The sequence below is a fragment of the Acanthopagrus latus genome, chromosome 23 (assembly GCF_904848185.1).
Source record: "Acanthopagrus latus isolate v.2019 chromosome 23, fAcaLat1.1, whole genome shotgun sequence".
Classification (NCBI taxonomy): domain Eukaryota; kingdom Metazoa; phylum Chordata; class Actinopteri; order Spariformes; family Sparidae; genus Acanthopagrus; species Acanthopagrus latus.
In genome coordinates, this window is record NC_051061.1 from 22,008,232 (window position 1) to 22,032,841 (window position 24,610).

The 24,610-nt window shown below is 44.4% G+C and overlaps 1 protein-coding gene across 6 annotated transcripts in view; it reads left to right on the top strand.

Moving 5' to 3' along the window:
- Positions 1 to 24,610, top strand: part of baiap2a (BAR/IMD domain containing adaptor protein 2a) — a 67,648-nt gene that overhangs the window by 32,774 nt on the left and 10,264 nt on the right. For all 6 annotated transcript variants that reach the window (XM_037088967.1, XM_037088966.1, XM_037088964.1 and 3 more), the window contains exons 4-13: positions 3,817 to 3,878; positions 5,671 to 5,742; positions 9,098 to 9,235; positions 16,808 to 16,960; positions 20,159 to 20,401; positions 21,120 to 21,351; positions 21,585 to 21,786; positions 21,893 to 21,961; positions 22,521 to 22,674; positions 22,908 to 22,945. In XM_037088967.1, the coding sequence (XP_036944862.1) occupies positions 3,817 to 3,878; positions 5,671 to 5,742; positions 9,098 to 9,235; positions 16,808 to 16,960; positions 20,159 to 20,401; positions 21,120 to 21,351; positions 21,585 to 21,786; positions 21,893 to 21,961; positions 22,521 to 22,674; positions 22,908 to 22,945 (1,363 nt within the window). The remainder of the gene's footprint in view (positions 1 to 3,816; positions 3,879 to 5,670; positions 5,743 to 9,097; positions 9,236 to 16,807; positions 16,961 to 20,158; positions 20,402 to 21,119; positions 21,352 to 21,584; positions 21,787 to 21,892; positions 21,962 to 22,520; positions 22,675 to 22,907; positions 22,946 to 24,610) is intronic.

The window sequence follows — 24,610 nt, forward strand, 5'->3', positions numbered from 1 at the left end:
TAGTTTTCCTCCCACTGTGAGAGGTTTTCATCCGGTTTCAGTGTGCGATGGATGAACTGTGAGCGTGAGCTGCCCTCACTTCCAGATTAACCGTGTTGTGGTTTCACAGGGAGTGTACTCACACATGTGTACACAAACCTACACGCTCCCGCAGCCACACAGACTCTCAGTTATTATCTGCGTCTCGCACATTTATCCCGCTGCCCCATTATACTTGCCCACTTTGTTTGTTTCCCTTGTGACTTAGCGAGCAAAAGGTAGGTAGTTATTAACATCGCCGCACTATTCAGTCGCACACACACACTCCCCAGGTGGGACTCACTCCACTTTCCTCCCCAGGCGTGTGTACATGCTGTTGTAATGATGGCTGATAGTAAAGGGCGGAAGTCTTCTGAGCTGGGTTTTTTTATTTTTTAAACAACACTTTGCAGCCGCTGCAGCGACCCCGGCATTATCCTGCTTCCATGACAACCCGTAGTGAATCCAGCTTGACCTTCAGCAGTGATTCAGTGTCTCTCCATCCACCTCCATTCCTCTCTCCTCCCTCCCTCCATCGCTGTCTCTCTTGTTCTCTCTGTTCAACTTCCACTTTTTATATATATAAATATATATATATATATATATATTTTTAATTTTTTTTTGCCGTAGCCCACATTCTGTTTTTCTGTTTTTCTTTTTCTCTACCTGTGTGGGCGTATCATTGCTTCTGTTACACAAGCAGTCAATACAGCTACACAAGCTGATGTCATCCTTCAGGGGGGGACAGTCTGTTCGTATGCAATTTGAAAGTCCTGCGTCCGTGCTTCCTTCTCTGACTCAGTGGTTTTTAAGCTAGCAGGCATGTGTCTGCTTGTTGCAGAGCTGCAGGTGCAGATCAACCTGAGCTCACCTCCTCACAAAGGGACTATTGTTTTTTTTTCCTCTCAGGCGAGGTTGAGCCCAGCCTGGAAATCTTGATACATACACTCACTCAAGTCTTTCAGGGTTTATTTACCGTGCGTGTGCGTGTGGTTGTGTACGTTTCTGTCAGAGTGTGCACAGCTCATGAAGCCTGTCACTGTGAAGATCGACCAGTCTGTCATGTCCCTCTTAGCTGGTATGCGGATATCCTCGTCAGGCTGGCATCTCTTCCACTAAGTCTCACAGGTTGTGTCGCGCCTGCCAGATATTTTCTGTAGAAACAATAATGTTACACAACAGATTTGGATTTTCCACCTTCTGCCCCCTTTCATTGATTCTTGATTGAATTCTCTCCCGATAACGGCCCCTGAAGGTTGCAGTCCAATTTTCTGTTTCTGTTGTTGTGCGATATGATATCGGAAGTTGCCATGGCAACTATTTGCATCTCCGAAGTGTGAATATTTCCTCTCTCTCTCTCTCTCTCTCTCTCTCTCTCCTCCCTATGCTTTGGCACCGTACATTGTGCAGTAATAAAACTGCAGATGACAAGACGAGATCTCGCGCAGATTTCATTCATTCTTTACCTTTCTGGCTCCTCGTAAACACCCTGTCCTACTGCCAGTTCACTTGGTGTGTGTGTGTGTGTGTGTGTGTGGCACAGTGATGGCTGCTCATTTGTTAATTGATCCAGCTAGTTGAAGCCGCCAACAGAATGCCAGGGCTCCTAAGCCTTGAAGGGCTGTGATCGGGGATGAGTATCTATAAGCAGCTTAGCGGGCCTGCTGGGAAGTGACAGGATGCTTTGGCTCCGGTGAGGCTGAAGATCAGCGGGGCAGGTTGCACCACGGGGCCCCGCGTCACCTGGGCTGACTTGGGTGCAGCAACAAGAGTTAATGGAGCAGCGATTTAACCCTAAATTTAGCATTCAATGAAACGAACGTAACAACAATCGTTAATCTTCACTTAGTTTCCCTATTTAGCAGCATAGTAACAATTAATACATGTTCATGATATACTGTAATGTATTTGTTAGCAGTTTTAAAGGTGTACAATCAAAACATGGACAAACAGCGTAGTGAGATGGAGTGTGGGATCATGGGAGTTGTTGACCTTCAACGTCTTTGCCAGTGATAATTGGAAAATTATGGCTAGCTAGTTGGTTAGCCACTCTGTTGTTTACTGCTAGCTTTCACACTTCCTGATCTGTTACCAGGTGTTTCCCCAGAGTCATGTGCCTGCAGTCTGAACTCAGCCTATCAGATTTGTTTCTCCGATCAGATCTGAAAGACGGAGCGTCCGCACTGTAGATTTATAAGCAATCAGATCGGTCGTCGTCCGTGACGCAGCTTTCCAAAAAAAGCCTTCAATCTCACGACGATCACGCCGTGAAGTCGCGGAGCAGATAGTTTGAGATCTGATTTGCAAGTATTTCATGTGGTTGTTCTCCGGACGTCCTGGATGTGCAAAAAAAAAAAAAAACCTGTCCATCGTAAGCAGACAGTGACAGACATCCATCTGAAACACACTGTTACCGTGAATGAAATGATGGATTTCTCTGGTCTCTGGTTATTTTTAGATGTATTATATTTGTCTCGTCTTGTGGGCGGCCATAACGTAAGTGGAGGCTGTTGACAAACACTAAATATTTTGTTCTTTTAGCGACATAATGAAGCATTAACTCAGTGTTTATATGGAGCGTATAAATGTCCCAATGTCAAAAATGTCCCTTAAGTGAAAACATCTGTCAGCTCTAAACACCTTTTTGCTTGATATTAAAAACATTCTGTGCTTAATTATTTATTCATTTGATTTTTGGAGCTGTTGAAGTCAACTCTGTCACTTCTGTGTCGTCTGTCTGCAGCATATTGCTTTGTGTTGAGGTGGAGAACAGCTCCAAAGCCCTTTGGTGACGATAAAAGTTTGTTCTTTCAGTTACAGAAGCATGTCGAGATGCTTACCGTCCTGTGGACTGGTTCACGAATGCTGTTTCAATTTAAATTACCCCGATATGACCTGTCACAACATTACTGATGCTTTCATCAGTGGCCACTTATTAAAACTTCTTCACACTTAAATCAGTATTACAGTTATTAAAGTTTAATGAAAGTTCCCGAATGACTGAACGAAGTCTCCAAACCCGTCATTAAGACCAGCTAAGGGGCTTTGGACCTTCAGCGAAATGTGTGTGTGTGTGTGTGTGTGTGTGTGTGTGTGTCTCGTTTCTCTGTACATGCAGATCTCACCCTGTCTTTCCACCAGGTCTCTATATGTATATGTGTCCTTCGCTCAATGTCGCTCTTTGTGTTCCTTTTTCTCGACAATGCACTGCACATTCAGAAGAGGCAGCCTGTAGGTATATATGACGATGAAACACTCACTAGATGCATGAGCCTCCTTATCTCGTCCCCCCTTTTATTTGGGTCATTTTGCGTTTCTAAATCCCTTTTTTTTTTTTTTTCCCTTGTGTAATCTTTCTTTGAGGTGTTGATTTTGTTTCTACGAGTGGCGTTTGCCTGACGTTAAAACGTAATCAAAGAAAGAAAAAAAACAAAGGCAACATGTCTGATCTCCACGAGACTTCGGCTCTTACGCAGGATTTGATTTTGAAGCATTTTGTCCCCTCATTCTTCGTGCTTGTCATCACTTGTTACTGTCTCATTCGCTCTGTCTTATGTTACCTCGTACCAACTCTCATCATGTTCTTCGTTGTCCCCGGTTACAAATCACTCGTCCCGTATGTTTTTATGTGTTCTTGTGTTACTTGCATGAGCTTGCACGCCGGGGTGTCTTCTCAGTTTTTTTCTACCTCTCCTCCTCTCTGTTTTGTTTTTTTCAGCTCCCTGGGATTACTTGTGCTGTTGAGTGTTCTTCATGTGTTTTTCCTCCCTGTCTTCCTCTCTTCTCTCTCTTGTGCAGGGGATGTGCTGTTCCAGATGGCTGAGGTCCACAGACAGATCCAAGTGCAGCTCGAGGAGATGGTTGGTATTCTGAGCTCAAAGGGTTCTTAGCTGTGCGGCACAGCACTCTCTGTAAAAACTCTGCTGGAAGGTCTCCTAACCGTATTTTGGCATATTTTAGCTTGAGTTTTTTCCACAAGTAAAACAAGTTATTGCTGCAGTTTCTGCATTACGGTTTGTCGACGTTGATGCTCCGGCCGTGACACAGATTCGTCCCTGTGGGCAGCGCGAGGAGTACATGATAATTAAATGAACATGAGTTCATATTGAATGAACAGACATGCTGAGCTCATTTAAATCTGCGAACACAGGAGGAGGGTGGCTGGGGAAGTGGAGTGAGTTGTTGGTAATATGTGTGCTTGTATGGCGAGTAATCCACACCTGGTATCAAGTTCATTAGTGTGTGTCGGGTACAGATGAGGGCCCGGCCCAGGTGCTCATCACGGAGAAGTCCTGCAGCTGAGGAAACCAAATTCACTTTGGCAGCCCACGAGTCAGCTGCCCCTTAAAGGGACAGGCGCATATTTTATACCACATTTATCTGCGTCTGTGTTCAATATATAGAACCATTAGCGGTGCCAAACAACGCTATATTACTTTAACAAAAATGGTGCCAGATAGCACCCGAGAGCGTTTGCTTTGGCTTGTAGAACTAGGCTAACCTCCTTTTTTGTATATGTGCGACTTGAGACCACTTTAAGAACGAGGGAACAAAATTCCCAGGCATCACTTTGCATAAACTCTCAGCTACTTTGAGCTGAAATCAAAAGACCAGTTTCCCCCGGATACCATCTCTGAGGCTTTAAGTACTCTGTTGAAGCTTTCTGAGATTCTGGGCGTCAAACAGGATCGTATAAATGTAGAATAATTAGTCATCTGTTGCACGTCTATTAACCTGTGTGCATGTAATGTATTTCAAAGACTTCTATGAGTTAAGAACATTCTCCTACCCAAGAGGCAGAAAAATCATATCATCGTTAAATAATGTCATTTTAGATGATATCAGTATAGAGAGAGGGATGTCAGCAGATCTGAGATTGGACTTTATTTTCCTGATTTGGAAGCTGCTTCTTCAGGCAGGTCAGTTTACAGTCTTGTGACTAAATATTGTGTCAGATGACACTGAATCTGTGACAGTGATTTGCAAGCTGAGAGAGGCTTCACAGGTCTGGACCGCGCCGATTAAACATTATTCAGTAACTGAGTAGATGAAGATAACACGTCTTTTTAATAACTCGTCCATCTTTTGTGGTATGTTATGATGCCATAGAAGATACCTTATTGTGTCCAGTGGGAAATTTGTCTTGGACTCAAATGCTGCACGCAGACGGCTGCAAAACACAACTCCAAAGTATTCATATCTCCTGCTGCACATATTCTGCATATTACACAACCAGTGTTAAAGGGTACCTCCACAAATATCACACATCAAGTGTATTTACAGGTCTGGCAGCGTACTACAGCTGAGTGAAACAAGTAATATTTGAATCCAGTTTATTCCTCCTTTTCAATAACCGATGCCTACATTACCCACAATGCAACCAAGCTACTTCATCAGCTTCACATGTGCAGTAGTTCCCCTCAAGACCTGTGGACACACTTTAATGTGAAAACGTGGTGGAGTTGCCCTTTAAGAGCACTGTGGAGCTGTGGCACAATCTCTGCAGCCTCAAGAAACATTTAGAAAACATCCTCGTTTGATTGTTTGACCTCCGTCTCCACATGCGGCATCCATTAATGATTCAGTCACAGGAACAACAATCATTAGCATTTCATTGAACTGTTTGTTTTTTTTTTTCTGCTTCCTCTCCAGTTGAAGTCGTTCCACAACGAGCTGCTCTCCGAGCTGGAGAAGAAGGTGGAGCTGGATGCTCGTTATCTGACTGTGAGTATCCGATCCGTCCCCTTTCTCTCCAGATCCAATGAGCGCAGATTTCTTTTTCATCTGCGCGTAGTGTTTTTTACGATGTTACATCAGATCTGCGGAGGCCCCTAATTTGACTGAAGCAATAACACAGATGGAGGTGAAGTTGTTTTTAAACATCTGGATCAAAGCCTGTCTCTGAGACAATTAGAGGAACGCGTCTGCAAGAAGAGGAGCTTTGCAATAACATTTCACGTCTACTCACCCGTCAAGGGTAGACTAATTATAATAAACCCATCCCGGAGTGTGTGTGTGTGTGTGTGTGTGTGTGTGTGTGTGTGTGTGAGTGCTGTGGAGCTGGTCTACATGTGATATCTTTAGAATGAGTGGGTTGCAGCCTGAGTGTAGTGCAGCACTGCTGTGCGTTGTGTTTGGGGGGGATGGGATAATGTTGCCGTTATTGTGTTGTATTGTCGGAAGGACCATGTTACACACACACACACACACACACACACACACACACACACACACACACACACACAGTTAATGTTATATTGCTCTTAACACTGAATGATAAAAAGGTTTGTTTGAGTCATTTAGGTTCTCGTCCTCTTCGACTTAACACAGGAAAAGAAATCTGATGTTGTCACGTCAAAACCTGCTCTGATTTAAAAAAAAAAAAAAAAAAAAACGCCTCTGACTAATCTTTGACTGCGCACACATCTGCCGAAACGTCTGTTTGTTATCTGCATTGAAATGGAAAAATATGGAAATGCTCCACTTTTTTTCGTACATTAGTTCAGATGCATCCACCGTCTCAGGCGTTCGCCATCCTGGCGTATCCCTGAAGGTTTTAACATCCATTACTTTTAATGAATTTCCCACAGATCCGCCGCAGTGATAATAGCAGTCATTTTGCCTCAGACTTTGTGAATTAATCATCTGAATTTTTTTGACTGAGCTCAAGAAGACTCAAAGGAGAAGTCGCTGTTTTCTGAGACTGAAGTGTGTGTGCTGTTCCCAGCGGTGCATCTTCCTCTCTCTGTTCTTTCTGTCTGTCTCTTGTCTCACATAATGGCTTACCGGGGGGTTTTACAACACTCTTCAGTCATTACACAGAGGTCAGGATTTGGGCATGAACATAAAAATCCAAAATAAAAGAGTCTGTCGATTACCAAAGGAAGAGCAGAGGAGCATTTCTGGCAGAGAGGCTTTAAAAGACACTCTCCCACGTTTCAAAGTTCATCTGCTGTCCGCTCTGTTTCTAATCTGATCCAATCAAACTCAGCGGTTCAGAGATTTGAGAGTCAACAAGCTCTGTCTTCGTTAATTAGGAGGAGCATTTCCAGATCAATGAGCAGATGTTAGGGGCGTTATCTTATTTGACCCCTGCAACCTAAAAAACAAACTTTGTCACAAAACCCAGTTGTGTCATCCCTAAACACCACCACCACTCTATGATCCGTGTGTTGGGGATTTTCCACTGGGGAGCCTCGTCAGTATCTGGGAGTTAAATCATAGATATGAATAGCAGAGCGACCCATATTGGCTGTTCTGCTTTATCCCTCAGGAGGGAATGAAAGCATGAGTCATTCATTGTTTTTTTTGGGTGAAGTCGACGCCTGTTCAAATCAACATCACACAAAAAATCAAATGCAGTTTGGAGGTTTCCAGTCCAGGTCAGACCAGCAGAACTAACACCACCCCACCGCTGTGCCTAAAACACTGACTTGAGGTATTTTAAGTTGGGGATGATAATGATAATAATGCCTGACGAGTTGTCGATTATCCGGACTTAAGCGGCGACGTGGAGGCCAGAATGAACCTCCGCAGAGTCCACTGGTTCCTGATTATCGACGCCTCGTAGAGCATTATCCCGCTTATACCGTGGTCACTTGCCAAATAAATAAAAATAAGACCAATTTATTAATATTTTCTTGCGCAACAGCTGTGGGTTTGACTAGCTGGAAAAGTCATCACAATCCCAACTAGTGACCCTGAGAGGAGCAGCAGCCCACCAGGAGGAGCTGAAGAGGTCGGTGTGTTTACCTGGGAAACTACAGCTCCTAAAAAAATAAGACCCACAACCAGAGCGAATAGGAAATAACTGATGATGCACTGCACATTTACTCTCATGTATAATACTTGAATAATAGTCATATGTAGCAATGAACAAACACATAACATTCACGTCAACGGACTCCATTTCTAACCTGTTGCACTTGAGAATATCAGTCGAGTCACATCCTTTTGCACGCCTAAAACCTGACCGGAGTCGTCCACAGTCCTGCAGAAGCTAAACAGCTTCAATATATCGGCCGCAGGATTATACAGCCGACCAAGAGAGAGACCGGGAAGTTCTTGTTTTTTCATGTCACGTTCAATCCGCTCACATCGTCAATTAAAAGGGGTTTGGGAAATGTAAATGTAATCAGACTAAGGTATTTAATCTAATCATATTGACTCAACATGAGAGCAAAACTTTGGATTAAATGTGACGTGTTGCATCCAAGTCATGTAATAGAATCAGACAGGGGTGTAAAAAGTCAACGTTTCAGGCACGTAATTGTGTTTTTATTTGTCCTGCTGCCGATCCTGCAGCGACAGCAGCAGCTCACAGTACCTGCCGAGGGAAACCTCCACCCTCGTTGTCTTACAGTATGCAAATGTGGGTGTTGAACCCTCGCGCTCGAGCTCGGCTGCGCCAATTTTTGCCTCGTAGAGAAACCACATGAGCTTTGTCACACCAGACACAGTTACTATAGCAACAGAGCCGGTACAGCCCGGACACAAAGTTGTTATTGTCAATAATTAAATAATTAAATCCGCAAATTAAATGAATTAAATAAATAAACTGGCTGTAAAATGACACATTAGTCTTTTTACTTTGCAGACTGCGACGTGATTTGTGTTGCGTCGCAAAGGAAAAACCCACTTGAGGTTCTGCTGGAGACGGATGATCAATTACAGTGAATGTTTTTTAAAGAGACGCAATCACAAGCTGTGTTGTTGCCAAATCAAATAAGGAAGACGAATAATAAGCAAAGATTGGAATGAGAATCATGTAAATTGGTTTGTTTCTTTAATTAGAGAGATTGCTTTCAGATGTCAGAGTCTTTTGTGTGCACAACAACCAGTTTTTTTCCAAAATGATCCAAACGAAGCGCGACACGAAAATAACGTTAAGAGATGACAATGACCTGAAGCAAGTTTCAAGGCTCCGCAAGATGTTTATCATGCTGCAGGGAAATGATTTGCACCCAGCAGCTCTCAGGTTGACGGTCGTGTTTACTCATCTACACGACACCTTCTTTTTTTTTTTTAATTTGGGGGTCCTAATTTAACGTCTGTGCTCTTTGCCTGTCGCCCCACGTAGGCTGCCCTGAAGAAATACCAGCTGGAACACAAGAGCAAAGGCGAGAGTCTGGAGAAGTGCCAGGCCGAACTGAAGAAGCTGCGCAGGAAGAGCCAGGGCAGCAAGAACCCCTCCAAGTACGGCGAGAAGGAGATGCAGGTGAGGCCTTTTGCTGATCGGTTGTTGGAATGAGAATTAGAAAAAAATGCCTCGTGTAGCGATGAAAACGGACCTCCGCTGGGAACTGGAAAGGGATGAAAAAATAGCCAGAAATGACATAAACAAAACTGAGAAAATTAGAATATAAGCTGTCAAGACAGTTCGTAGCACTGTTGTTTAGTTTTTAGCAGACTTTGCGCTGCATGTGGGTGACTGTTGGATTGAAATAATGACTTTATTCCTCATAAAGTAAAAGCACAAAACAGCAAGGATGGGGGTGGAGGCAGTGGCGACGAGGTGCCCTGAGTGGGAAGGCAAATAGTGGAGGTTTGATTATGAAGTGTGTGCCCTTGCCAATCGTTCGTACATCTAAACACACACACGCAGAGAAGTCAGCAGCAGCGATCGATGCACTGGAGAGGAGAGTACGTCTTTACTTCAGCCGATGTGTTCGGACTCTTGGCTCTGATGGTTTTAACAGAACAGAGTGAAACTCGTACGTACGCTGCGAAATAGCTGACTCAATTATCCGAAGAGGAGCAGATGAGACGGCAAATTTGGACGATGCGCCTCGAACATGGACGAAAATGAAAGCTTTCAGCAGAACTACGGCAATATGTTGTTATTATGTGGTGTTTTTCCTCTCGTGTTTTTAAAAGCTGATGTCATTTTCACCTCATCCAGCCTGTTCTACTTGTTCTGATACTCACCTTTAACACCTGAGTCATTATAATAAGATCTGAGAGTCATTTAATGAGAGATTTCTAGTTAATGTTGTGGATAATTTTGTTTGTTCTTTGATGTTATTATTTGGTCAGATGAAAGTATTTTGCTTTTAATTTTTATGTCGAGGTTTCTGTGTTTTGGTCTGAAACCTCAGGTTTTAAGAAGTGGACACTGAAGTCCCACAAACGGTCAAAACACAGCAACATTTCACAAACATGCAGGGTAACTATAATCGTTTTCTTCCTCTCAACAGGAGCAGGAACAACGAACATCGTCTCTGTATTGAAGAAGAATGAACTTGGTAGAGCTGCTGCTTACTCTTATTTCAGATCACTGTCTTATTACCAACTATCGAACTTTAACTTCTCTGTGGGACCCTGAAAACACGCTTGACATAATAAGTGCTGAGGCCGACAGAATTACACAATAAAACAGGAAATGACACAGAACTGTCGCTATGGACTCAGGGCCGCTATGGAACAGCAATGTGAAATATATTATGCTGTTGGACTCTGTTGCATGATTTGTCCATCAACGGAAATATAATGAAAAATGTCTTTTATTTTGGTGAAGGTGTCAGATGACATGGCACACAAAGGCGCTGCCTGTTTAACTGTGATGTAGATGATGTTCTGTCTTCTTCCTCAGTTTCAGTCTGAGCGAATCAGACTGCAGACAGTGTCAAGATTATTTTATGTCACATCGCACCGAGGCAGTCATGTGATTCGCTGAGAGGGAACAAAACAGAGAGTTCACTTCGGTTGAAATCATCCATGTGATTATTTCCACCGCAGAGCAGCTCAGGTGAAGCGCTTTTTAATTCAGCCGTAAGAAAGCGTCAGTGTTCAGACATAAACATAATCATCATATTTCACATTATTTTTCCTGTCATTCAGCCGCCTGCTTGACGGGGGGGAAGTCGTGACATTGTTCTTTCTCCACATCAACACACAAACACCTGCAAAGATGCAGCATCTGTGTATTAAACCCCCTTCACTGTTGCATTGTTCACAAGTTATTAACTGGTTCAGTCCTGCTGCCATTATTGCTGTCAAACTGAGAAAAAAAACAAAACAAAACGACGCAGCAGAAAATGGCGACAGTGTGACAGCTGTTCAATCACGAGGATTTCGACTGGAAGCTGGAAGTCAGACCGCCTGGAGGGGATGGAAGGGAAAAAAAGCCTCAGACTAACAGGTCGAGGCTTGCAGGGTAATTGCTGAGCTCCTGTTGGTGCTGCTGCGAAGTGTTCAGAGCTGGACCAGAAACATGATTCTACCAACACTTCTGGATGAGAACATTTTGTGGAGTTCATCGGGTCTGAAAACTTTCCTGCTGAACAGATTGTAGAAGAGGCGCCTCCTCTGTCCAGGGATACAGTCACACACACACACACACACAGATCTGCTCTCTCCTGTCGACGATGGTACCGTGGTGCTGGATTGATGTGACTGCAGTGTCACATGGAGTTTGTTCCGCCGTGTCAGGGATGAGCTGTTGTATTTATGGGTTATATTTATAGTTTTGCATGGAGCAGGGCTCGGGATCGGAGGCGTGTCTGAGGGTAATAAAACCAGCGAATCTCAGCCGAGGATGGCAAGTTGTTGCATGTTCTTACCTGACTGGCTGATCATAAGACTTCTGTTGGGTTTCCAGTGTGACATCAAGCACAACTTGATCAACAGAATCAGAAATGCAGAGTTTACAGACGTTTGAATAGCTCTAATTTTTAACAGCAGTCACTGGTATATCTATGATTATGGTGGAGGGCTCTGCAGGGTGGCTCGGGTGGCTTTTAGTATCTTTGGGCTCTGTGCAGACACCTCACTTCACCGATATCACGATATATCGCCTGCTGCAGAGACTTCCTCTCCTGGACTGAGCACCATCCATGCAAGTTTGTGTTGTTTGCAGCCATGATGCTTTCTGTCGCTCCTCTCTAAAAGTTGTCAAGAACTTTGGCACCAGAATTCAGTCTTTTGCAGGGTTACAGTGTGTGATGAACCTGAATGTGCTCCACCAATACAAGCCTACGTCTGTAAGAAGGACCCGAATTTGTTGGACTTACTTACTGACAGCTTTGCAGCTTTTAGAGCTTCATGAGCAGCTTCTATCGAGGGGTTACAGAAGCCCACATGGGCGCTAAAAGTCCCTGAGGAATGTGAATTTTCTCAGCTATTACAAAATATCCTGCATGCAATGTTGGCGTTGTATCCCAATGGTAGTTCGAGAAGAAAGGAAACGATCATATTCGCATTATGTCTTTGCCATCTGCCAAATAGACTTCCATATTCAATCGGCTCTAATTGAAAGTTTGGCCAGATGGTGACCGCAGACGAACATAGGATGGGGCGTAGCGTCTGAGCGATTATTTAGACAATATACAAAATAGAGTTTGGTGCCAGACAGGAGAGTAATCACAGTCCTCAACCTGTCTCTTTATATAAACAAGTTGGAGGGATGTCCTGGACCCTCGCTACAGAAACGCAAGAGATAGAAAGAAAACAACCCGTTCATTCAGTTTCCCCAGTTGTTGGAGTCCAACCAAATAACAATCAAAACAAACGGGTGTGATTAATAATCACAAATGCCTGTTAAATCGTCTGAGTCCTGGAGGTTTCACAGAAAGCTGAAGTATTATACAGTATTATAACGCATTTGGCTGTGGATCGAAGTGGAAGTGGCAACAGATGGACTTCAGCCAAACGACCAGCACAGCACAAAGGCCCAACAATTAAAACTTATTGCACATTGGACATGGAGAGCAGCAGCATCACTCCGCACTCTCACTGAGTCCGTATGACTGATCAGTTGGGCCCAGCGAGCTCATCTGGCCCCAGACTCATAAAAGTACAGTCGGTTCACAGGGAAAAGGGAAAATCAATCTCCCTTTTCTCATTTTCGGCCCCGCTCACTTTCCCTGATCATATCGCCTCTGTGGGCGTGTGAGAGAAAAGTCAAGTCGTTTGTGCCGGAGTGCCGCAGGGAGGACGAAGTTCCCTCAAGACCTGCTGCGCTTCACAATGACAACCGTCCACCCAGCAGGGCTGAGACGGTGTCCAACTACCAACCCCGAGACTGGTTTGGTTTGATGGTTTCTTTCAGGCGGTAAATGAAGCAGTCGAGAAAGAACAAGTAAAGCTGCGAAGGCGAGCTCGAGTCATCCTCTCCCTCGTCCTCCTCCACCACATCTGTGTTATTTTAGCAGATGAGAAGTTTTTCTTTTTATCTTTCTCTCTTTTCATTAAAAAGTAAAGTGTGTCTGAGCGCAGGCTGGCAGTGGACGCAGATGGCGGCCCAGCGTTTCATTGATCATCGTCTCCATCGCTCTCTTTCTCTGCTATCTGTTCCCACTTTTCTGTCTGTCTCTTTGTCTGTTTTTCCTCCTCACCCTGTTCTCTTTCCTGCCCTCGGACACTGAGCCACCTCATCAATGGGTAGCGCTCGAGCCAAAATGATAATCAGCTCATTATGTGGTTCAGTGGAGTGGACCAAGGTATCGTCGAAAGGGGGTTTCATCTAGATAAACTCCTTTGCTCTGTGCAGGCTGTTAATAAGAGCCCAGACGGAGATAGAGAGAGTTCGGGACTCAGAATTAATATCTCGAGATGTTTGATAAGCTCAGGGTTGTTCTCCTCAGCGCGGAGTCATGAAATGGAATCTGACGAGGAATTATGGATTCATATATGAGCAGAAGAAAAGGGGGTTGTTGATATGCAAGTGCAGGAACAGTAGATAAGCGAAGCGACGAAGAGGCAATTCAAGCAGGTACCGTAGGTGGAGGTGCTTCTCTGTTGTGCCCCGGAGCGTTCTGGTACAATTCCTCTGATTTCAAAGAGTGCTGATGATGAAAGAACAGAAGAGCGGACCTAAGCAGCTCTTAACTGTGCAGGGAAAATGCTTTTTGAATCCCTACAGGACTGAAACGGAGCGTAAACAGGTTTGTTTGGTGTGAATCTGCTACACTCTTCACTTCCCATCACTGGAAACTGTACAGCGTTGCATGCCGGTGTATGAGGATTTTGTCCTGAATGTGTCAGAGTCAGAGGAAGCGTGGAGCCGATACAGGAGCAGAACTGCATCGATGTGCAGCAGCATTCATTTATATTCATCAGCTTTTTTTTTTTGCAAAACAAGTCATTCCAGCTGTGATGTAACCTGAGGTCGCTCAGATATGATAGCAGCTGGTGTCTGCCGGGGCTTTTCCCACTGCACTCGTTGTCTTGGGTTACTCTGGTGACCTTTTGAATGCTCGGAGAATTGGGCCATTTGGATTTGACAAGAGGAGGGGGGGGGGCGTCGTCACCTTCTCGAGGCCACGCTCAGGCCTGTAACTGAGCTCTGTGCCTGTCAAGACCTACAGCTCTGAGCTAACTGAGCCCGTTTCGAGGCACTTAGCTGAGTTTAAGGTGCACAGAAACTTGGCTCTGTGGATCTGTGTGGATGTTCTTCCAAAAGCAATTCCTCAGAATCTTTGTGTTCAGTAACTTCAGTATCATTTAGCCCAAAGTCTCCTCGTCACTTTAAATTGCAATGAGCTGAGCTGGTGGCTGTTGGCAGTGGGGAAGTAGTGTGCTCTGGTGGTTACTAAATGAAATACATCTGCGCTGTGTGGTGTGGCACCACAGGAACTTCCATTTGGCTGCGGGGAGGAACTCCAACTTAACAAACTTCATTAGTCTTTTCAGCAGACTTCGTGGAATTTAAAGTGAAACTTTCCTAAATGAACTCTAATGATGTGAGAACTCGAGGAAATATTAATCACTCTGCAGCACCAACAACAACGACGACAACGTGGATCATGATTATTCCTCCTCACCTGCGGCTGAGACCGAAATGACTCGAGTAACAGAATCAACGTCAGACTTGATGCAGTGCTCGTCTTTCTCATTTCCTGATAGGGAAAGGTATTGGAGTCATGTGTCAGCAAACAAGGATGACAGTTGTATCATTGTAAGCACTTGGAATAAAATGCATTATTCATGACGAGCCATTGCGATCACACAGTGGGGTGCAAAAGTCTGAGACCAGGTGTAAAATCCGGAGGGATGACACCTAAACATGGAAATAATCAGAAAGATTCAGAATGTAAATTAAAAAGTTCGCTGTGAGACCAGAGGTTTCAGGAGACAGGAGATTTTACTCTTACACACTTCGCAAAAAACTGGATCAGTTGTATCCAAACAGCAGTCGGGCAGAAGATCAATACATCAAGCCCGGTTCACCAAAAGATAGAAAATGACTTCTTCACAGATGCAGAGTTTGGTAGATAAACAACACAAGACTCCAATCAGCAGAAGTACTGTCAACAGAAGGCGGTCTTGTGGTGTCTCAGAGGACTAGTAGCAGTTTCTAAACGACTTCTCAGGAGGGGAAACAAGGACAAACGCTTCAGGCGGGCGAAGAGATACCAGAGTTTCACAGTGGATGACTGGAAAGAATCCAAGATTTATGGCAGTAATATAAAGGTGTATATAAGTCGGACACCTGCACACAGCTGACTCCAACCTGACCGAGAGGTGACACCCCATTCGTCAGAACCATGCGCCACCCTCTCGTTTGCATCTTTGAGCCCAAACACATCTCACGGGTTTGAAGGCCGAAGAGTTCGGACTGTGTGCTTTTGTGGCACAGAGTCAAATCATGCTGGGACAAAATGAGTCAGCAGGTTTTTTTTGCACACACTTGTGGAGGCCATGCCAGCTTGAATGCATGCTACCATTACGTATCGAGTTATCTTAATGTGTTGACTTTTGGGCTCCCTTGTATATGAGAATCATTCCCTCGTGAAAAACTTCAAACCAGCCATTACCGCAAAGAAAAGTTAATTCTAGGTCACATCGCTGCAGGTAAATATACCGGTCTCATTCTGGGTCAGTATTTATCAGCAGACGTTACAGTGTTCAGGCCATGAAACTGGTCACAGTCGACCTACTTTCAGGTTACAGAATTATAGACTTCCAGCCACCGTCAGGCAAACCCTGCCATTTGTAAAATACAGTGCCTGATACACTCACAAAAACTCACACTAAATGCCACTTCCCTTTCAAAATAAGACTCCCCATAGTGTTCCCACCAGTCACCGACCATTTTGTGTGTGTGTTGTCAGTGAACTTTGTGGGACATTTCCTTCTGACATTTCCCATTTTTGGAGCGCTCATGCAAAGACAAACACACACACAACCGCACACACTCTTTCTGTTGCTATTACTCACCCATTCCACATGCCTCTTATTTATTATTGTCCGACATATAAAATGGATTAGTGGGTCTTTGTGAGCACTTCCTCCTCCACACCGTGGGATCTTCAGTTATAATTGCCTCGCCTCGGTAGCGCTCGGCGGAGAAAATCTGACCAGAGAAAGTTCCTGAGTAAGGCTATTCCCTCGCACGACTATTACCGCCGAGGTGCACTTAGACCCTAATTGGTCCAGTGGAGCTGTGCGGTGATTGGCAGTGCAGGACTGGTTCAGCACTGAGCAGCGCCTAAGTGTGAATGTGTGTAATTGTGTGAATATGAAGCAGGTTGTTATTTAAAAGAAGTACTACCATGTTTGCTTTGGACACTTTCCTTGTCAGACCTTCCGTCCATCTTAACAACTAAATGTGAAAAGTAGGTTTGGACACGTTTTTCTAAGCTATGAAGGATCTGCAGTGCACCAGTAACCAAACCTTGTTCTCGTTGTCTCTTAAACCTGTAATGGAAATAATCAGGAACATGAAACAAATGTAAGATTCAGTGCACAGATCACTGACATGTTGGGATTCTGTTGTACAAATCTGTGGATATTAACCAAACTGCACAATTTGGTAAACGTCCATATGTTGTTGTGTGTTTCCCATCAGTTTGTGGAGACCATCAGCAGTAAGCAGACCGAGTTGGACACCTTCATCGCTGAGGGATACAAGACAGCCTTGTCCGAGGAGCGCCGCAGGTACTGCTTCCTGGTGGACCGCCAATGTGCCGTGGCCAAGAACAGCAGCGCCTACCACGGCAAGGTGAGTCCAAGTGATAAAAATGTTTTAAATATTAAGAAAGGGTCAAGAAACACCATACAATCGGAACAGACAAGTAAAGATTTGGTGTCAAGAGTTGAACTTTGTTGCAGGAAGTCACGGTTTACGTTCTCAAAATGACATCTAACGCTTTGGTCACACTACACGACTTTCAAAGTTGTCAGATCGTTGTACACTGTGTAATTAGACCGTGTAATTAGGTAGATGGAAGTCATTGCGGTTTTGCACACCGCATGGCTGATCAACAAGAGGGTGGATACACATTACAGCAGCTCTCACCACGAGGAAACCCTGACAAAATCTCCAAAACCACACGCTCCATTTTGCTCCACAACATGAAAAAGGACTAACAAGTGAAGTGAAAAGCATCTCGTTACAACGCGATGTTCTGCTGGGAAACCTTGGGTGCTGACATTTATGTTGATGCCAAGTTTAAAACACACCACCTGGCTAAACACCATCGCAGACCAAGAACACCCCCTCATGGCAGCGGGGCCTGGCACACTGCAAACACTAGTCAAGGAATGGCACCAGAACACACTTGACAAAGAGTTCAAGGCATCGACTGCACCTCCAAACTCCTCAGATCCTGATCAGAATGAGCATCTGTGGGAGGCGCTGGAACAGGTCCAATCAATGAAGGGGGCCTTACCTTGCAACCAACAGGATTCGAAATATAAACCACTGATGTCCCGATGCTGGACACCAAAGTACTCCCTGTGAGACGGGTCAGAACCTATTGCGATCCACTGTGGGGCCTTCACAGACCGGACTGGGAAGAATTAGCTTGTTCTGCAACAGTTTGTTGGAGGATGGTGCATGCCAGGACCCGAGGTTTGTCCCAGCAGAACATTGAAACGTGATCCGATGATCAATGCTTTTCACTTCACTTGCCAGTGATTTTAACGGTCTTAGTGATCGGTGTGTATCCTTGAGTTCTCTTCTCAAAAACTCAGCCAATTAAGACCGTGTGGGTGTAGTTTGATTAGATTTGATTGACGATAATGGAAAACACAAGCAAACAGAACGAAAACTGACATTTTAATTGGTGCACAGAAATGCATTACATCATGTTCTTCAATCTGAGTCCTGCCTACTTAATCAGAGAGAGAAAGGACAACAGTAAAACAAACATCTCTCATTGGAAACAAAGCAAACCTGTTAAAATCTTTGGCACAACACAGTGTGTTTTCTCACAGTCCCGAGTATAATGTCGGCATTAATTTGCCGGATCATCAGATAATTGAGTGAGTAATGGAGCTCAGCATTTTATCTGTTATTTTGATCTTTCAGCTCATCATTATGTCCAGTAAGGGAGGTCAAATCTCCTGCCTTATTTCCTTTGTACCAAGGTGTTGACCAAAGGCATCTACTCCCTGTCTGTCATGCCTGTTTTACTTGAATCACAGCTGCCGTGCACGTTGTTCAGCGAGTAGAGCATTCGAGGAGATGTATAATTCAAAGTCGCATTAGCTTTGACCGCTCATAGGGGCCTCTTCATTTTTAAAAATTCATTAAGACTGTAGACAATGCCCAGCTGACAGGCACATCTGAAGCTGCAATCCATCATCGCACCTTCGCAGCGTCTGGCCACCTTTTTTGTGTCTAGAGAAAATGTGCTTCCCTTGTTCGCTTCGGGAAGTGCTTTAATAGGAAAAGGCATCGAAACGCCGAAACAAAAGAGGAAGATGGATTGGAATCAAAAAGCTCAGTGCTGCGAGCGGGGACAAAAGTTGCAAACTGTTTCTCACCCATATTGTTTACAGCAGTCACCAGAGGATTTTATAATGGCTGCTCGCTTGTTATTTCCACACTGCTGTTGACATTTCGAAGCAAAGAGCGTTCAAATCCAAACAGACTCCCCCCTATATCACACCGTCAGAGGTAATGGAGCGTCATTAACCAGAATGTAGTTGTTTTTTTTGGTGCTTGTTGTTGTGTGTGTGCAGCAAATGTATGCCTATCCATTACCCAAGAATTTGATATTCTTGGGTAATGGAGTACATCAGTCTCCTGGGTTTACTGGTGGGCGTGAACTGCCAGCCTGTAGATGTGGCTGCAGGAGGACAGAGTGTGTATATATATATGTGTGTGTGTGTGTGTGTGAGTGTGTGCTTCTGTTTTCAACATGGAGTCTAGTCATTAATCAGGATGGGGGTGTGCGTGGGAAGAGTTCACCTTCAGCAAACTGAAGAACCCTCTCCCAGAGGGTTCCTAGTGTGTGTTTGTCTGAGTGTGTGTGTGTGTGTGTGAGAGAAAGTGATGGAGAGAGCTGCGATTCAGCCGAGACAAAGGGACAGAGCGGTTTAGCATCGATGTGCCTGGACTGTACGTACGTATACGGATGTGTACATTTCAGTCGGTGCTTTTAAACCCTGTGTGTGTGTGTGTGTGTGTGAGTGTGTGTGCGGCTGTACAAAGAACAGATGTGTCCACAGGCTGAGCGATTGCTGGAGTGGGCAGCTTGTGTTGTGTGTTATTCCATCCCACATCCTCACGCCCACGCAGCACATTATCATAGCTGAGCAAAGGGCAGCGGTCAAGGATACAGAGTGAGGGGTAACCTTTGAGAACTGAGCGTGTTTTTTTTTTTTTTTTGAAGAAGGAAATCGGATGTTTAGCTGAAGAAAATGCTGAAGTCAAACACATCTGTCATCTTGTTTCCTACGGTTTGGAAGCCAGTCGTGGCGATGTGGAAACTTGAAGACTCAAAGGGAAAATAATGATTTGTATTCAGATTTCTGAGTTTAAAATTGGCACTTTAATGCACCATGAAGTTCCTTTTGGCATCCCTGCACTTTGCAATATAGGTGTCAGAGTTTACAAGGTGCACCTGAATGCATCATGAGGTCCTTGTCCCTGTGCTGCACAGACGGGGCAGATGTGATACTGATTTGAATTCAGTCCTAGAAATGACACATAACTGCATCGTCATAGATTCTTTTAATTAGGAGGTATTGTAATAATGAGTACATGTAATTTTTTTACAGATTTTTACAAGATAAAAGAACATTTTTGTGGAAAACAAACATGTGAGAAAGAGGTTAATATTCACAGCACAGTGTTTTATACACATCTGAAAACATGCCTGGAGGGGATCTTTAACTGAGCTTTATTCTTCTCTCACACTGGAGCCAAAATCGATTTCTCTCTTCTCTGATCGCTCCTTCCTCCTACCAGGGTAAAGACCTTCTGACCCAGAAGATCCCGGTGTGGCAACAGGCCTGCTCAGATCCCAACAAGCTGCCGGAGCGGGCCATGCTCCTGGCCCAGCAGATGGGTTCTGCCGCCCTCGGGGGCACGAGCCCCCTGCACTCCTCCAAATCCAACCTGGTCATCTCAGACCCGATCCCCGGGGCCCAGCCTCTCCCTGTGCCCCCAGAGCTGGCTGTCTTCATGGGCAGTGGCCTCGGACACCCAGCGGTGAGTTTAAGAAGCAACCTCTGTTTCTAAACTGTGATGAATATGATTCACAAATCAGTTACCTATAAAATTCAAAGGAGACAGCAATCAGCTGATGGTGGACATTCCCACTTTACAATCTGAAATAGCTGACAGAAATCTACGGAAGCCCTGAGGAGCAAGAGAAGAATTTTTGAAATGTTACTAAAAAAGAAATATATTCTCCAAAAAAAAATGTTTTTCACACATCTGCAAAAGAAAATTAGGACCTTACAAAGATTATCCTGTCAAAACTCTTCCCCTACCATTTCTCACATCATAAACAGGAGATCAGACTTAGAAAATGGGTCACCGGAAATAAAAAATAAATATTACTTGCTCCTCAGGGCTTCTGTAGAATCTGCTGATTTCAAACCAAAATGTTGGCAGGTACAATGTGAGCTCGTTCACCTTTGGTCCTCTTTGAAGATGCAAATCAGAGAAACATCTCTCTCATCTCTAGCACTCATGTTAATGAGCAGTTAAGCGTATACAATTCATGCTGCAGGCTGGAATGAATTCTCACAAGAATTCACAAGTCATAATGTGTCGTATTTTATCAAGATGAATTAAAATGAACACTACAGATGTTAATCAGAACACATCAGCACTTTGAGTCAATCCAAACATTTGATGAAGTGAAATCAACTGGAGCCAGTTTTGGTTTATTACAATCTGTATATCTGCTTGTTTATTTCAGAGGCTGATGGGCCCTGATGGTATGTCCATGGTCAACGGGACAACAGGAGTCCACGGGGAGGAGTACTGGACGGATGGAGGGACCATGTCCGTGTCCCAGGTCAGGCCTTCGTCCCCTCAGACCCAGGCACAGGGCCCAGCCCAGGCTCAGCCCCAGAGACAGGTCAGCGATGTCTACTCCAACACCCTCCCTGTCCGCAGGCCTGCTCCCGCCAAGAACAAGAACCCCGTGGGTGAGATATCCCAACGCTGCTGGAAATTTAATGAGCCACAGGAGCGCTGCAGCGAGGACGCACTCGAGCAGAATATCTGATTGAGCCTCAGACTGATTTCTATCATTTTAGCTGGAAGTGTCTGTGGAACATTATGACATCACGTAAAGATTATTATTTAGATTTAGTTGCCTCCTAGAAGTGAGAAGAACCTTTAATGACCTTTTCGTATCACCGTCTTTCTAATTCCTCAGGAGAGACACGGACCCTGCCCCGGTCCAGCTCCATGGCGGCGGGCCTGGAGAAGAACGGCCGCGCCCGTGTCCAGGCCATCTTCTCCCACGCCGCGGGCGACAACAGCACCCTGCTCAGCTTCTCCGAGGGCGACGTCATCACCCTGCTAGTGCCCGAGGCCCGCGACGGCTGGCACTATGGAGAGAACGAGAAGAACAAGATGTGAGTAAACCCGCTCGTGTTAGTCTGTTTCTGCCTGAATCCACCCTGATGTAGGGACAGTGAATGTGGCGGATATATTAATAAAGGTCTTGTTTTGTCTTCTCAGGCGTGGCTGGTTCCCGTTCTCCTACACACGTGTTCTGCCTGAGAGCGACAACGAGAAGCTCAAAGTGAAGTAAGTAGCACTCTCCTGAGCTGCAGTGATTGATGGATTAATGGATCAATCAATCAGTCAGAGGTGGAACCAGCAAATATTTGGCATTTTGCTTGCACGAAAGGACTGAGATGATTAATCGATAATCAAGATATTTTCCATAATTTCTCCACTGACTGATTAATCGACTGACTGTTGCATTAGTTGGACCTGCAACAATTTGGATTCATTGATTAGCCAGCTATTTTGACAGTTTGCTCATCGTTTCAATCAATTTTCAAGTGAGAATGTCAAACATTTTCTGGTTCCGGCCTCTTAAATATGAGGATTTGCTCCTTTCTTTGTCATTTATATGTAAATGAAAATGAAGATTATTTAACCATTTATGGAACAAAATAAGCGATTTGAAGATGTTACTTGGGGTTCTGGGAAATTTTAGAGAGCCTTTTTCGCCCTTTTTAGGCTATACAATCAATCAATTAATCCTTAAATAATGAAAGCAATCGTTAGCTGCAGACTTAATAAACTATGTCAACTTTCTGAGCCCAAGTCTGAGGCCGTTGTTTCCCTCCCCTCCCAGCCTGCACCACGGTAAGAGCAGCAGCACAGGGAACTTGTTGGAGAACGACGGCTCGCTGCCCACACCTGACTACGGCCTGACCGCCCGGCTGCTGGCGCAGAGCCTAGCGCAGACCCGCCCACGCCCCTACAGCATGGCAGGCTTTGGCACACAGGTAGGTACAACTTCAACATGTGTAGCATCCACGAGCTGCACACGCTGAACACTTGTTACTCCTGCTCTGTTAATGTGCGGACCCCCATCTGGTTCAGCCTTGTGTTGCATAATTGGATGTGAGTAATCCTGCAGCAACTGACGAGGAGACTTTTAATCCAGCGTCTGCTGCCACCTAGTGTTCGTGTGAGAGCACAGCACACACAGTAACACACGTTTCTCTTGTCGCCTCAGCCTGCCATCGAGGATTACGACGGCCGCTTTGCCACGAGGTAAGTGCCTCCATTGCCTCTGAGTAATGACTGTTATGACTGCTGCTGCCATCCGAACCGTTTGACTTCTATAGTTTTGGAAGTAGTGACCTGTCAGGGAAAAAAAAAAGAAAAAAGATAGGAATCCAAATCTCCTTTTAGATGGAAGGCACTTCATCCGAGTTACGACACGCCCGACACTCAAGAGGCCGCAAGGCGACCGCCTAACATCCACAGAGCCCCAATTAAATACGACATAAACTATTTTCTCCTCAAAAAAAAGTTTAGCAGGTGTCGTGTTTTCTCCAAGAAGTCAGTGTAGATCTGAAAGTGTGCTTGATTTTTAAGTGTGCTGTCGATGAACAGCATTGTCTCATAATGCAGTCGTTTCTCCAAATCCATGATTTAATTAGGTTGAAACCGTTTTTAAGCGCTGACAGCTGTGCCATTAATAGAGTCTGAGTCTTTGAAACTGTCATTTGTGTGTGTTACCGCAGCTATAATCTTTCTGAGGCCATGCAGCAGTAATATTATTCATCTTTAACCAGTCGAATGAGAAACAAACAGAAGAGTCATCAGATGGCAGGAAGGTGTTTTACAGCAGCAGTTTAAGTTTCCTGACCTGCAGAAACCAACCAGAGTTTCTACTGTTTATGAAGAAGTGGGAGAATCACTAACTCTGAATTTGATTTGGATAATTCAAGACATGACGCCCCTGTAACACAGTGAACAGAGGAGAGACGATCATAGCTGCAATACCTTGAAACAAATGTTGACACGGCTCGAGGAAAAACTTTTTTTTTTAAATTTTCTTTCCTTTTCATTTTGACGGATGCCCGTCTGCACATGTTGCATCATGTTGTGTTCGTGCGTGACGGTGAAGTGCGCTCAGATCTGTGGACTCAAGTCGCCGTGACGTGGACGTGACAGAAAATAAATGATCTGAGAAGCAACTCCTGACTTGACTCGAGACATGATGACACAAATGACTTGATTGAGAAGAAATTAAATCATTTTTATTTGAACAGGTTAGTTAAATTCAGCCAATAATGTCATTATTAGACGGTTTCTTGTACCGGGACTTGATTTGCCTCAACTATGGATTTCACTTAACTTGACTCGCCCAATAAAAATCACTTTGGTCTTGCTTGAGACCAAATGACTTGAGTCACATGTCTGAGACACAAAATGTGTCAAAATGTAGTTTTCTGTTCAGTTTATTCAGTCATAATTTCTTAGAGCCGTTATTTAAGTCAGCTGTTTTGCAGTTTATGGTAAAACATCCCTGTTGAGAATCTAGAATGTGGCTTTTTTTTTTTGCTTTGCCAGTCGATTCCACAGTATTTTCATCGTTGGGATTATTTTCCTGATTGATCGATTCACCGTTAAGTCTAAGAAAGAAGAAAAACACTTTCCCAGAGTCTTAAAGTCCAACCAACAGTCTAAAACACAAAGACTCTTTATTCACCGTCACATTTAAGAAGATAATCGATCATCAGAATAGTCGGCAGCTCATTTTTGTGCGTCTTCTCGTCTCAGCTTTAGAAGGACAAACAGACAGAGACAGATCGTTAACTCAAACGGTAATTTAATCCCTCTGTAGAGATAAAATCCGTCTCATGAGATGTTGTTTCTTTTACTGTGTCTTTTTTTTTGTCCTTGCCTCTTTGCTCTTGCTTTACTTTT